This window comes from Homalodisca vitripennis, chromosome X, assembly GCF_021130785.1.
Source record: "Homalodisca vitripennis isolate AUS2020 chromosome X, UT_GWSS_2.1, whole genome shotgun sequence".
NCBI lineage: Eukaryota > Metazoa > Arthropoda > Insecta > Hemiptera > Cicadellidae > Homalodisca > Homalodisca vitripennis.
The window spans coordinates 29,805,474-29,822,035 of record NC_060215.1 but is presented as its reverse complement, the minus strand read 5'-3'; the positions used below and the strand labels follow the sequence as shown (position 1 = coordinate 29,822,035).

General features: G+C 34.0%; 1 protein-coding gene across 3 annotated transcripts in view; it reads right to left on the bottom strand.

Moving 5' to 3' along the window:
* Nucleotides 1-10,142: 10,142 nt before the first annotated feature.
* LOC124368866 overlaps nt 10,143-16,562 on the bottom strand; it is a 38,867-nt gene continuing 32,447 nt past the window's right edge. For all 3 annotated transcript variants that reach the window (XM_046826328.1, XM_046826329.1, XM_046826330.1), the window contains 2 exons: nt 16,020-16,089; nt 10,143-13,081 (listed from right to left, as the gene is read on the bottom strand). In XM_046826328.1, coding sequence (XP_046682284.1) covers nt 13,055-13,081; nt 16,020-16,089 — 97 coding nt within the window. In that variant the 3' untranslated portion in view covers nt 10,143-13,054. The remainder of the gene's footprint in view (nt 13,082-16,019; nt 16,090-16,562) is intronic.

The following is a 16,562-nucleotide window of genomic DNA, read 5'->3' as shown; positions in this document are numbered from 1 at the left end:
CTGACATATGGAAGTGAGCCTCGTCGCTATAGAAATCAAGTGTGCCTTGAGGTATGTCAAGAAGCGCCTCACATGAGTTTCTCGAGCAACAAAATTAAATAGATAAATTTTTGGTACAACAGATAGTTTGTAAGGATGAAACCAGTTCTTAATGAATGATTTGGCTCACAGAATGAGTAGTTAATCCTAGAGCTGTTTAAGGGCAGAGCACTACGGAGATCTCAAAACAGATAGCCTTACCATGTAAATGTTTGATATTGCTGTCCGTGGAAGTCCTGGTCTTCTCTTCTTGACATTACCAGTTTCCCTAAAATTTTTTAACCATGAAACGATAGACTGACAGCCAGGAATATGACTACAGCAATATTAAAGCAGGTACGGAATGGACGTTTGTTGCGATGACTGAGCATCTGTTTGAAAAGTAGACTTCAACAGCGAACACGCGCTCCACCTCTGTCTGCTCCATGAAATAGGCTACACTGAGTGGATCTAAAACTTTGACTCTCCCTCTCCAATACTCCTACCCCCAACCTTTTCGGACAAGCAGTCGCTTCACTGCGCCCAATTCAAATAAGCAAGTTCCTCTCCCCCACCCTGTATGTTTAAAACGGACGCCAGCCGTGTGCACACTTAATTTTAGTAAAAACTACACCATAATGTGTAACAATAAAAGCAAGTGAAATTTAATAACTTGCTTTTATTGTTGCACATTATGGTGTAGTTTTTTAAGAAGTACAAGATTTGAAAATAGTAAATCAGCACTCATTATCAACAAAACTCAATAATTCATGAATAGCGTCAACAAGCATTTAGAGCGATGAAGATCATGTCAACTATCAAGTCAGCTGTTCAACGTTCATTGCCATTACTTGCTGTCTCTTTCGCTTGATCAGTGGCTAAATTGTAGGGTTGGACAGAGTCACGGCTGGAGGGGGGCCGTAAAAATATAGAAGATTGAGACATTGCGTGACAACCGTTTACGTATAGTTTTCTGTCTCCGCACGAGTCGAGGATCAAAAAGTATACCTGAATTTGAATTACGGGAGTAATATTGAAAGTTAGCTTGTTTATTTGTGCGTTTAGAATATGAAGTAAATTATACATTTCAACCAAACTGCAATTTTGAAAATTCATAACTCGGAAACTTGAGATCCGATCAAGACCAAATTTTTTTACAATGTAAGAACAGGCGTTAGTTACATGCAGTTACATAGAGTTTCAAATGTCATACACTTGTCTTCAAAGTCATAGCGAAAAAATTCTTGCTGGTAATTGTAAAATATCAACATGTTGATGTTTTTAGCAAATTTACAATAAAAGAGTAATTTTTAAAATAGTTTAGATTTAATTCTTTATGTTTCTGGAAATGTTTAACCTTTTTGTTTACTTAGGGCAAGAAGTTAGGGAAAGCTCTCATTGCACTTAGTCCAAAAAGGACCTTTACGCTTGCTTCCGAAATGATAGAATATTCAGGATGGGTACAGTTCCGAATAGGGGTCGCCTGCTGTCGTAAACCATGAGGATGGATAGCGGGGCGTGGTGTCTCAGTCATGTTACCTTGATATAAGGGGAGACCAGCTCTGCAACTGCCTTTCCAGTCAATACAGGCAGGGGTATCACATCCGTATGTTCCTTTAACACTAGGGCTTGGTGGACATTGTTGGAACTAATTGTTGGAAGCAAGTTTCCCGAGTCAATTTGCTCCTACAATTTTGTCGGACACCTACTTCTCCATACATCAGAATGGGCCACCAGACATGGAGGGTTGGTATTGAGACCATGTAAGCCACTAAAATATTATGTTTCACGAAACAAAAGGTCCGCCCATTCTCATAAAACGGCAAATTAACATAACCGTATATATAGTCCAGTGCATCGTATTGGTATATTTGGACAAACTTTTGGTAATGGTAGAGGTAAAGTTATTCTCATAAAAACGGCAAATTAACATAACTGTATATATAGTCCTGTGCATCGTATTGGTATATTTGGACAAACTTTTGGTAATGGTAGAGGTAAAGTTATTCTCATAAAACGGCAAATTAACATAACTGTATATATAGTCCTGTGCATCGTATTGGTATATTTGGACAAACTTTTGGTAATGGTAGAGGTAAAGTTATTCTCATAAAACGGCAAATTAACATAACTGTATATATAGTCCTGTGCATCGTATTGGTATATTTGGACAAACTTTTGGTAATGGTAGAGGTAAAGTTATTCTCATAAAACGGCAAATTAACATAACTGTATATATAGTCCTGTGCATCGTATTGGTATATTTGGACAAACTTTTGGTAATGGTAGAGGTAAAGTTATTCTCATAAAACGGCAAATTAACATAACTGTATATATAGTCCTGTGCATCGTATTGGTATATTTGGACAAACTTTTGGTAATGGTAGAGGTAAAGTTATTCTCATAAAACGGCAAATTAACATAACTGTATATATAGTCCTGTGCATCGTATTGGTATATTTGGACAAACTTTTGGTAATGGTAGAGGTAAAAGTTATTCTCATAAAACGGCAAATTAACATAACTGTATATATAGTCCTGTGCATCGTATTGGTATATTTGGACAAACTTTTGGTAATGGTAGAGGTAAAGTTATTCTCATAAAACGGCAAATTAACATAACTGTATATATAGTCCTGTGCATCGTATTGGTATATTTGGACAAACTTTTGGTAATGGTAGAGGTAAAGTTATTCTCATAAAACGGCAAATTAACATAACTGTATATATAGTCCTGTGCATCGTATTGGTATATTTGGACAAACTTTTGGTAATGGTAGAGGTAAAGTTATTCTCATAAAACGGCAAATTAACATAACTGTATATATAGTCCTGTGCATCGTATTGGTATATTTGGACAAACTTTTGGTAATGGTAGAGGTAAAGTTATTCTCATAAAACGGCAAATTAACATAACTGTATATATAGTCCTGTGCATCGTATTGGTATATTTGGACAAACTTTTGGTAATGGTAGAGGTAAAGTTATTCTCATAAAACGGCAAATTAACATAACTGTATATATAGTCCTGTGCATCGTATTGGTATATTTGGACAAACTTTTGGTAATGATAGAGGTAAAGCTAGCGATCTATGACAACACTAGAAAAGACCGTGTTAACCAGGGTGAAACATACCCAAAAGTTGGACAAACTGTGGTAATGATAGAGGTAAAGCTAGTGATCTATGACAACACTAGAAAAGACCATGTTAACCAGGGTGAAACATACCCAAAAGTTGGACAAACTGTGGTAATGATAGAGGTAAAGCTAGTGATCTATGACAACACTAGAAAAGACCATGTTAACCAGGGTGAAACATACCCAAAAGTTGGACAAACTGTGGTAATGATAGAGGTAAAGCTAGTGATCTATGACAACACTAGAAAAGACCATGTTAACCAGGGTGAAACATACCCAAAAGTTGGACAAACTGTGGTAATGGTAGAGGTAAAGCTAGTGATCTATGACAACACTAGAAAAGACCATGTTAACCAGGGTGAAACATACCCAAAAGTTGGACAAACTGTGGTAATGGTAGAGGTAAAGCTAGTGATCTGTGACAACACTAGAAAAGACCATGTTAACCAGGGTGAAACATACCCAAAAGTTGGACAAACTGTGGTAATGGTAGAGGTAAAGCTAGTGATCTATGACAACACTAGAAAAGACCATGTTAACCAGGGTGAAACATACCCAAAAGTTGGACAAACTGTGGTAATGGTAGAGGTAAAGCTAGTGATCTGTGACAACACTAGAAAAGACCATGTTAACCAGGGTGAAACATACCCAAAAGTTGGACAAACTGTGGTAATGGTAGAGGTAAAGCTAGTGATCTATGACAACACTAGAAAAGACCATGTTAACCAGGGTGAAACATACCCAAAAGTTGGTCAAACTGTGGTAATGGTAGAGGTAAAGCTAGTGATCTGTGACAACACTAGAAAAGACCATGTTAACCAGGGTGAAACATACCCAAAAGTTGGACAAACTGTGGTAATGATAGAGGTAAAGCTAGTGATCTATGACAACACTAGAAAAGACCATGTTAACCAGGGTGAAACATACCCAAAAGTTGGTCAAACTGTGGTAATGGTAGAGGTAAAGCTAGTGATCTATGACAACACTAGAAAAGACCATGTTAACCAGGGTGAAACATACCCAAAAGTTGGACAAACTGTGGTAATGGTAGAGGTAAAGCTAGTGATCTATGACAACACTAGAAAAGACCATGTTAACCAGGGTGAAACATACCCAAAAGTTGGTCAAACTGTGGTAATGGTAGAGGTAAAGCTAGTGATCTATGACAACACTAGAAAAGACCATGTTAACCAGGGTGAAACATACCCAAAAGTTGGACAAACTGTGGTAATGGTAGAGGTAAAGTTAGTGATCTGTGACAACACTAGAAAAGACCATGTTAACCAGGGTGAAACATACCCAAAAGTTGGACAAACTGTGGTAATGGTAGAGGTAAAGCTAGTGATCTGTGACAACACTAGAAAAGACCATGTTAACCAGGGTGAAACATACCCAAAAGTTGGACAAACTGTGGTAATGGTAGAGGTAAAGCTAGTGATCTATGACAACACTAGAAAAGACCATGTTAACCAGGGTGAAACATACCCAAAAGTTGGTCAAACTGTGGTAAGCGCTCTGCAACATTTAACTCTTCTTCATTTACTCTGAAGGTTCAACTGGCAACTAGTATTTTTTAATCTCTCTATTCAAAATGTGTCTTTGTCACAAAGTATTACACAATGGAAGAGCAAATGTCAAAATGACTCGTGATACTTGCTTCCAACGGTTTGATCCATTAACCCTTTGCACTCGAAGGCAGTATTTATAATTTGTCCTTGGAGCTCATAAGGCCAGCTCTACTGGCCGCCGCCATTTTGTCGGAAGCGTGAATTAATTTTTACCATAGTGTTATCACAGCTTGTATGTCTAACTAACCAAGATATAATACGTCCATAGCTGGTAAGGCCAGCACCACTGGCCACGAAACAGCAGTTATTATCTAATATTCTCTTTGTTTTATAATGAATGGTGAGTGCTGAAACATATCGAACAGCTATTTTTAAAGTAATGGTTAGGTAAAGCAGTATATTTTAAATTAGCCTACAATTATTTTCTAAACATTGACTGTGCAAGTAAGACGAATGACAAGTAGTGGGCCTATACACTGAAGTGATAGAAACCTAGAACATTTTACTAAAAGACGTGTGCTAACTATTCATGACTACACATAGGTGTGTATTTTTAAAAGTTTTATTCCATGTAAAGACTGAGAAACATTAAAAATAGTTCATGTCTGAGTATAATATAACTGAAAATGCCTATTTCATAATATTTTATTTACATATCTTTTTAACAATATATGTATAAGAGGTAAATTTCCCAATTTAATGTTTATCTTTTTATTAGAAAGCTTCATTAAAAATAAATTTTAAATTAGTTTTCATTTCTTCTTTTAACATTTTAAATTACTATGCAAATAATACGGAGGATATTGAAAAATAATTCTGATCAGTTGAGGCAAATAATGAGATCTGGCCGAGCTGCCAATGAAAGTAGTGTGGCCATCTGTACTGGCCATACGAGTTGCGAGGACAAACAACGGCCAAACTAACGCGAGCTGTCTGCAACCTTGGTGTGGTGAGTGCTGCTGGCCTTAAGAGCGCAAAGGGTTAATGTGCTTTCAGCCTAAGGGAGATCCATCTTCTTCTTACTCTTATAGTGCCATGCTAAGAGTTTTGTTTGGCTATGCCACTAATCTCAAATAAATGAAATCGATTTAAAGGGGTCAAAATTAGAGCAAAAACATTTGGCTGACAGTTATCTAGAAGATTTAAACAAGGATGAACTGGTCAAAGAAATAGGTTTTCCCACTGTTTAACCTCAACCAACTTTTACAATTATTATTAATGTGCAACACTTAGACGAAGGTTACCCAAACATAACTCCAAATTTCCTTAACCTCCCAACTTTATCGCTTCAGTTGAGAGCAAGCTAAAATTAATTAAAAATGATTAAGAAGCACTATGAAATAGATTAAAAAATTTAAGTACTACATAAGTTGAACATCAAAAAGCATATAAAAATCTCATTTGACTCAAAATACCATATCAATTAAACATCAAAGAGCATAAAAATTTCATTTGATATAATTAATATATTTGCAGCCAAAAATCTAGAAAAGTTAAAAAATAATATTCATTCTTTTTTATCATGTGGCAATTTATTATACAGTTTCCATGCAGAGTTTAGAGTGCTTTTTTTTATAAAAAAATCAGTCCGTTTTGTTTATAAACACAGCTTTTGGACTGCCGTAACTTGAAAGTCAAATGTTAGTGCTGTTTATTTATAGTTTGCATGCTTTAATACAGGTTTAAGACCCAATTACATTAAAGCAGTTAACAATTGTACACAATATAGTTCATTCATGGGTTTGCAAGGTCCATTTTCAGTACTTAAAATAATCACTGGATATCAAATAAGTATAAATGACAGCAACAGCACAATAATCATTAGAGAAACATAACAAAAATTTGTACTGTTGGTTGTTCCATTGTGAAAATAGTAAGTAATAATATTAATGTCCGAATATTTTTTTAATCATGGCTATATTAATATTTTGTAATTATTAAAATGTATGTAATTTAACGGCAGATATAAAAAAGTTACATATATAAAACGATTTGGTTTGTCATCATCTTTCTAATAAACAAGTTATAAACCAGTTTTATCATTGGTACAAAATACTGCGACTACAATAATAAATTACTTCTGGATTATTTACAAGCTAATTTAGAAGCTGTATAAAAGTAAATTTTTAAACTGACTGAGTTGATTGGGAAAGGGCGGCACTTTTAGGATTTGCCCCCTTTGGAAAAGTATGTAGCTGCGGCTCTGGGCTTGTGTACAGCTGTCTCATTGACACAACCGTAGCAACACAAGTAGTGTGGAGACAGGTTGTGCACAACTGCTTGGACAAAGACAACCTGACAACAGTCTATTTAACAATACTTATGGATGCTATGATTCCGTGTTGGGATTGTACATTATACATAACTGTTTAGCTGTATTAACCCTTTGACAGCTGTAAATGAGTGTACTCGCAAGCAGATCACTTGTCATCATCAGTGTTGAGTATTCTTGCACCGTGCTATCGGTGCTCTAGCAAAATCACATCTTGCCGCGCAAATCAGCTGTCTGATCTGTGTTCTAATTAGCTGGTAGGAGAGTTGGCGGGAAAAAAACATGACGTGAATCCAGCTACATGTGTGAGAGTTGCAACATCGCTTTATGTATTGTTCCATGTTTTTCAGAATACCGAGAACTAAAACACTTCTAGGATTGTCCTTTAGTAAAACAAATTGTGGAATAAACTGTCTTATTTATATCCTGATCAAAATAGGCCAATACCATTTCCAAAAGTTTTTCAGAAGTGAAATCTAAATACACTAGAAAACAAGTAACATCAACACAATTTTTATATACAACTTATATGGTTATCACAGGTGTAGGAAACGATAGCGGCGCTGCGCCGTCTAAGCAAGTTCGGCTAAGAAAAGCTCAACACTACTGGCCCAGCCGGCTGCACAATCTACATCAGTCAAGAGTTAAACTTTTGCTAGATACGTTGTTGTCAACTATGTAAGTCTTACAGATTTTGCATAAAAATAGAGATATTTGTTCAGCTGTATTTATTGTTTTTTATTTCTTTATTTTTATCAACTGCTTATAAACTCTTATCACTTTTTATCGAGAAACAAATTTGAATTGCATAAGAACGCATAAAATTTGAGTATGTACAAGAGTTTGAATTTAAACTAATGCAAATAAGTTACAGTAACAGATAGTTTCAAGTTTATTGCAAAAAAAGCTTATGATTAGATGAATCACAATGTTCTCTAACGTTTTGATTATGTGCATTTAGTTTCAAATCGTAGTGCTGTTCACAACGGAGAGCAGGCAGTGTTGAAAACATACAACTAAGCATGGGCTAAGCCATTCTTAAATTCTTTGAAGTTTGTTTTTGACGATGGAGGGATTGTGAAGGAAACAGGATTTTCCCGGACATTTGTCATCGTTTAGTGATACAAAAAAAATCAGTAACCGTAGCGTTACTGATTTTTTTGTATCACTGAACGATGACAAATATCTGGAAAAATTCTGTTTCATTCTTAAATCATTTAATACACCAAATAATGACCAACTAGCACCATAATTTTTGTTGCCACTAGTTTGGCCATTAACTACTCGACTACATGTTTTACAACCGTTGAGTAAAACTGTTGTCTAGTTTTGTATCCATCCGTACTGTTGTCAAACCCCACAGGTTGTAGATGGACCTGTCTTTTCACAAAAATGCAGGGGCGAGTTTTGTGTCTGCTGTTTTAGTTGCAACACCAAAACAAATAAATGTATCAGGAGGGATTCCAAAACCTCCCCCTGGATACACCAATGGTCACTACTAATACTCCCTACTACAACCAAATGTGGCACTGAAAGGATTATTGATGTTGCTTGCTCACTACTTAAATCGAAGAGTATAAACAATTGTAAAGCAAATTGAGAACTTTAACCCTCCGACTGATAATAAGAAACTTCCCAGAATGATACACTGGTTTTTGTCTTTGCGCAGTACATTTTGCGGATATTTTTTAAAAATATGTGCTAAACAATAAGTGTTGTATATAATTTTTTTAGAAATCAGAAAAATTTAAAATAGTACAAATATGCACCTATTAGAGTATTGTTTTTTATTTGTACAGTTTTTTAAGTTTCATATGACTTGAGATAGAACAAAATATACACAGTTTTGTAGTGAACAAAAATATTATAAAATAAAATGTAAAGTGTGTATAACTTTTTTAGGCATTACGCGTATCCATATTGGTGTATGATGAATTATTTGGGCAAGAGGAATATCAGACAATGATTGTTTTCACTGTCACTATCAATGTTCACAATCCAACTCACATTCCACCGGTTAATAATCATCCAGATTGCCTGACAACAAATTTGACAAGGAAATATCAAGATATATTATGCACTTTATTTGCCGATATGTCAGTTTCATCATCAGAACTAATATTTTCACTATCCAATAGTTCACGTATATAATTTAAACGAGGATCGCCCCTTTCACAAAATAACCATAAATTATAAACAACTAGCCTACATAATAAACCTAGCAACAGTAACAACAAAGATCGTCAAGGCCGTGCAGTGCGTCACCAGCTGCATAGTCGGTCAGCTGTATGCCGTGCGGCATTTGGATCGATATCAGCTGACGAGTAATATTACGAATGTAAACTATATAAAATGAACTGGTATTTATGACTAGAGGATTCAACTGGTGCAAGTTATGTCTTTATAACTCAAAACATTTTTCATGCAATAATAGCGGAAAGTTGACAGACTGTGCTTCCTTTATCAGTTCACAAGCGGTATCGATGAACATCTGTGCCGTCAGTCATCAGTTGGAGGGTCAAGTAAAGTAAAAATAATAACCAGCACAAAAATGCATTGGTTAAAAATATGAGTTGGTAAACAAATCACGGTATCAAAATATATTTATCATATATACTTGATCATAATTATGGAGCACTAATAAATTTGAGGTTTGAAAAACTTTGTAAAATAAAACTACCTTACACAAGCCCAGGGAATTCCCATTCTTGTGGCCAATTAGACACATGTACTTATAAAAATCGAAAGACAAGTATTTTCACAAAAAATAATAAATAAACGTAGTATGATTAACTTATTAAAGCAAGACAACTTTGTAAAACTACTTTCTAGCTTTTTTAACAAAATTTTTAAATAATGGCATTTTACCCCTTCCGTAATACTTTGTCACAGCACAAAAATACATTAAACTTTTGAAACTTTAAGAATACTAGATGCATTCAAGTGCTTGGTGTACTGAGAGAAACACTGACTTTATGATCAAGTCTTTTTTCACATAAAATTTTATTATTAACAAAAAGCTTCTTTTGGATTAATTAAGCCACAAAATTAATTTAATTAACACCAAATCACACTCATTGCGATTAACCAATGTCTGTAAAAATGAATGATACTTATTTACAAGGTTAATAAAGGAACAATAAAATAACGTTTCAAATATTTAATTCAATAAAATAACGTTTCAACAAAATACCGGAATGTGATGAACACTAAAGCTAAGCGCTTTGTATAAAAATTTAATTTTTAATGTACATATCTACATTTAAATATATTTCTGTGTACATATATACTTTATTAAGGTAACTTAGAGTATATCACATAGCTGCAACAGTATAACTACATAATATAACAATGTCTAACATTTATATATAATATACATAGGAAGGTAAACTTTAAATTTTATTTAAAAGTAAAAATATAAAAATTGACAAAGTCTACTCTCAATCGATCTGCTGCGGTTTGTGAATGTTTGTAAAATGGAGGAACATTAAGTTCAACTAAATTTTAATTATCCGTACAGTTTTAAAACGTTTTTTTTCAGTTTATAAGCCACGACGGTGTTGTAGTAAACATGGTTGATTCGCCCCTGGATAATGGGAGTGGATTTTACATTAAAATTAAGAGACCACTTGTGTAAAAATGATTAGCCATTCTGAGAGATATGCAAATAATTATATACATAATAAATAACTGCAAAAGTATCACAAAATATATGTTATGTTAATAAGTAAAGCAACAAGACGGCATTTAACATTCTGCATGATAAAGGAGGTGTTCCCACCAACACCAGTAACATATAGAAACAATAATACGTACTTAAACAACCTAAAATTTCATCTTCAAATCCAAATCAAATAGAGGAACTACAAAAAATGATCCCAACGGCTTAAAACTGAAATTTATAAAATTAATTAAGTTATTTGCATACCTCTACAACTAACAATTCACCTAGCCAATATTTTCCTCTGTATCAAAATATGTTTGAATTGGAATTTCTTTTCTTTCACACATTTGAAATGTTTAATTTTACTGAAGTTTTTCATCTTTGAAGTAATTTTTATGATAAAACTACCCACATTTACCAGGCAAGTGCAAATAAATCTACCATTCAGTCTTTTAAAACATTTTATAAGACTATGAAAATATTGTTAAAACACAAGCTTAAAATACTCAGTGGATATAATAAAAAGCATTGTTAAAAAGTAAAAATGGATACACTTAACTTTTAAATTTAACACAACTTAAATGCAAAACGAACAATATATTAGTATAACAATGAACAATAAAGAGAAGGAACTATGTTAAATAAATCAGCAGTAAACTCCTTATTTTACAATATAAATAAAGAATTGTGAACTGAGCAACAAGTGTCTTAAAAATTCATCACACAGTCACAAGTTTACAATTGTTTTACACTTAACAAGGCATTAATACATTAAAGGTAAGACTTAAGACTAAAGATCTTTGGAAAACAGCTTTTTCAGTCCATCTAGTCATCACTTGTGTTCTTAATTATACATATATAAAATACTGAACATACTAAACATACGCGAGCACGAATTAGAGAGTCTAGAACCTGAGAACTAGTTTGCATTGTATTAGAGCACACGCGTAGCTTTCTGTGAAATTGACAGAGAAATGATCGTAAGCCAAATCAGTTTTGATGAGTGTCAAAATGAGAGTGTCTCTTAATACCCTACCATTTTGACACCCACCAAAACTATCATGGTTGACGATGATTTTTTTTCTCAAAGGAAGTTTCTCTACTGATTACATAAACAACTGGGTTATGTGCTTAAACAGGGTGGCCACTCAAAATCTCTTTTCAAATGGCTAGTTTCTTTCGGTCGAAAATGTAATATTCTTTAATTCAAACTACATATGCGCTTGGTGATGTACCGCTCTTGGATATCCATGTGCCACTCCCAGACATCCATAGGGTTGCCCAGAGTTAAGTGACACCTCGGATTTTGCTGTGCCCAGTGTGGGCTCAACTGGGAGGTATAAACCACCCAGCGGCGAGCCCTCCTGGGGAACTGTTTTTTTTTTATTTTTTTTTTTGTTACTGTATGTTTATTAATAATTATTTCTTGATTACTTATGTTTTTAGAGACAGAAAAATTGTTTTGAGATTTTCCCAGTTCTGCGGGAAGATTCCTGGCTAAATTTCCCATATAATATTCCTAGTAGGTAAATTCCCAACTTAATCCCGGTCGGGTGGCCACCTCTCTATACAATGCAAAAGGTTCTCAGCTCCTATCATTATCAAGTTTTGTTCATAGCTGCACCGAACCTCAATTAAACTTTACTAGACTTAACAAGTACAGTTGAAAATTAAACACTGTACAAACGCAAATAAGTACTAAAACACACTATTTCAAAATACAAGAGCATCAAAAGAATGACAGAATCTTAAAACATTCAGCAAAGAATTCCCATTGAATGTTGTATACATAAAGAATGGAATACATAGAAATCAAATTAAAGAGATAAGATTACAAAATCTTTGGGTGAGAGCAAATTTTGATTATTACCAGTGTAGTCAACACTTGTGGTATGAAATTGATTTACTTCTGTCATTCGTAATGATTATCCTGTACTTGTACACAGCCCACAACATAGTGGAAATATAACTACACTAGGGATGTGTGAGCACAAAATATACATGGACTATACTAGATGTGGGGTTAATTGACTCCTATTGGACATCTTACGGAAATTAGAGAACCTACATTCAATCTTATTATTTTAACCTCTCTCACTTTTAACTGTTCCATACGTTTAAAAGAAATGTATGTTATCTTTTTTTGTGCCACATAAGGCTGCAAGCAAATCGTATCACGATTTGTTCATAGCTGTATTAAGCTGCAATTGAACTAAACTTGATTTTCAAGTACTCACACATCCTTAATAAACCAAATAAACAACAAAAGAATACATTTTTATATGGAAAACATCCTCAATAAACTAAATGAACAAAAGAAAATATGCGTGTAACTTAAAGATTGTTAAGTTCTACTAGCAAAGTGCAGCCCCCTTAATTCAGTGACAGCTTCTTTAGTTTCCGTTGTTGCCGTTGCTGGCCTGAAAAACACAAAAAATATTTTATTAGATAAATGATGATTGGTTACTCATTCAGTGATCTAAGCGTTCGGACATCCAGTAATCACAAACAGAAATTGAAAATATAGATGGACGAATAACTCTTGGCCAACATATCCAAACATTGCTCACTTTAGGATTTTCGGTACTTTGGGATTATACCGACCACACTAGTATGAAGAACACAAAAATAGAAATTTATAGAAACAAACATGATAGAACGAAAAAAAACAACTCTTCAATTACAAAATTACAAACTTACAAGCATTTCCAGGTATTGTGATCGGTATTGTTGTCGCTGTTATCTTATCTTTCTCGAGAATCCTGATTACGGCAGGCCGCGCGGCATCACGTGATTTGCACGGTACATAATTGCCTTTCCATTACAATTCAATTTATATTTCTGATTAGCCCCTCTAGAATTTGATATTTTACTGATAGGTACTATCTCGAGGGATGTTTTTCTTTCATCGACATCAGCGCGGGGCAGCACCGAAGGTGCTGCCAAGGCCCGCGCTGATGGCCGGAGGCACTCGCATTTTGGGTGGCGGAATGTGATCAAGAATAAAAACAAGTTTTTTAGTGTTTTTTTAATAAAGAGTTTAGTTTGGTAAATGATTGTTTTTGTTGAATTTTTGTGTTTGGAGAAATGTAGAGGTAAAACACGGAAGTACAACAAAGCGATGCACCAGCTGAACGGGCGGCGAGACTGCAATCACGTTATCTACTAGACGCTCGACTTTGACCTCTGTCTGAGGATGGGGAGGGGTTTGCGATAAGACAATTCCTGTTTTATATTGACGAAATATTGTTCTACGCTAATCTAGTAATCAGTAGAAACGAAATGTGAAATAACGATTCATGTCTGGGTGTGGTCGGTATAATCCCAAAGTACCGAATTTTCCGTTCACATTTTTACGATTTCCTCAAAATTTATTTTATTTTGATTTATTCACACCACGAATTATGAAACACTTAAAAAAGTCATACATAACACCTATTTACTATAAAAGAATTAAAAGATTTATTATTGAATTATTACCATTATGATTGCAGTATTTACTACAAGGAGGATAAGTGATCTACTCACATACCTCGTAGTTGAAAGAGAACAAATATTTGTTACGAACGATTTTATAAAAAAAGTCCAACATAAAAATTAATGTGTCAAGTTTAACAAACTATACAACAGTACAGAGATGGAAAATGTTGGGATTTTGAACAACAGCTACTGAAGTAACGAACAAAATAACTGATTTATTTGAACCATTCGGAAGTTGGCTCGAAGAAATCTTGTTGGCCGTGTTGGATGGAGTCAAATATTGTCCTTGACATGCGCTGAACAATTGCGAAATGGCATTCTGCCATTCGGACTGGCATGACAGCAAGACGTTAACAGTGCGACTGAAGGCATTAGTGTGCAGCGTCTCGTTCAGGAAACTTACACAAGTGGGATACAGAAAGAAGCTGATAGGACATTCACCAGGTCAGCCAACAAGATGAAGATCAAGTTTAAAAAATCCAGCATTCTTTCTCACAAGCCGTAAAAAGTCCTTTGCCTGACAAACTCTTAGACCAACCCAAGACAACCACCTACAATTTCGATCATAAAAGATTACGACTGCACACGTACAAATTACACATTAAACAAGATAAAATCGAACGAATCCCCTAAACGTATAGACGTACACACTTCATGAGTTTAATGTGAAATAAAATAAAATAAAATTATTACAATCCAAATTTTCACTCTCAGAAAAAGCAACATTCTATACAAGTTGTAATATTACAGTCAGGACTGCCAGATATGGGGTTCAAACAATGTTATACAAGAATATTTTGCCGAAAGTAAATGTATAGTGTAGGTTAATTTATATCTTTTTCACCGAGAGAACAATAAATCTTTAAAAGAAAGGACATATAAACTCCTTTTCTTTTCATTTACTTTAAAACAGTTTAATTACTTTAAAGTAATCAATTTGGATTTTTCACAACTGGTTTTTAGGTTTCTGTATTTAGGTCGGACTCTTAATCTCTCAAAATTTGACGTTATATTGAGGCACTAACTTACGATTCATTTTTTTGATTATAGTGATTTGACTTTAGAAAAGTGTTTAAGATTGTGATATGTTGTCTCAAAACTGTGATAAATCGTGAAAGTGATGGCTCAGGAGAGCAAAATCGATTGTTGGATGAAGATAAAGTTTCTGTTGTTTGTAGTTAATAAATACTTTGAAGCACACAAAAATAATTATATAATATAAATATTATAGATGTATTGTGTTTCATTGTTAGTATTTTAGTAAAAAAAATCATGAAGATCTGAACAAAGTTAGCTAAGATATTGAGTCTATACTAAAAGCTTTGTTAAAAAAATTCCCCTGCACATTATGGCAAATGATGTTTGTATGAAAAAACTTCCAAAAGCGCAATAATAATTTAACTGTTTATTTATGAGCATATTCTACAAAAATTTCCTAATACAATGAAATTATTCATAGGCCAATACAAACAAGTTTCTGAGCTGTAACACTAACTATTGTACATGATATACTAAATATGATAGTAAACATAATCATACTGTAATAAAAATTCAGCTTTCATTATTTTTTGAACAGTTTCAGACAGAAAAATGAAACTTAAGACTTTTTAGGCAAACAAAACTTACTTTTCGATTTAATTCGGATTTTGGTTTAGTTGACCCTCAAAACACAAAATTTTGAAATATTAAACCCTCTAATTTGTGATACATTCTAAATAACTACCTATTTTAAATACTCAAAAATGTAGATGCCATTGACGTAGAAATATGCTCTATTATTAAATTTGTACATACAAATGTTAAAAAAATTAGCAAGGATTGACTTTTATATTAAACCTTGTGTTGACTATTATATTACTACTTGTAGTGGTTACTTACCGAGGGTAAATTCCTTAGGAACTCTGAGTAAGCCTCATCCACTCCAGGTGACATCGATGGGCTGGAGCGCCTGTAACATCAAAAGAACTCATTGACAAACCACATACTATTATCCCTTAAGTAATAATGTCATAGAACAGCTTTATTTAAAAACAGACTTTAATTGAGCTTAAGATCGAATAAGTTACATGAATAAACTGTATCCATACATTAAAAGAATGTAGATGCTGTTTGTAAATTCTCAATAAATAACACGTCCTACTAAACTAAACCTGTTCAAGACCTAAACAAGTTGACTTTTGAGCCCAAACTACAACAATACAGAACTGAAATTTTGTCATTAACAGCTGGAGAAATAAACAAAAACTATAGAGAAAAAATCTATTATCATTTTCCAAACAGAACAAAGACTTATTCAAAACAAATTAAACAGAGAATTTTAAACATGTATCATTTTAGAGAATCTGTAGGTCTACATGACTTTAAACCTGTTAAAGGGGGGGGGGGAGGGGGGATCTATCTAGCAAACTACATCTGACTAAG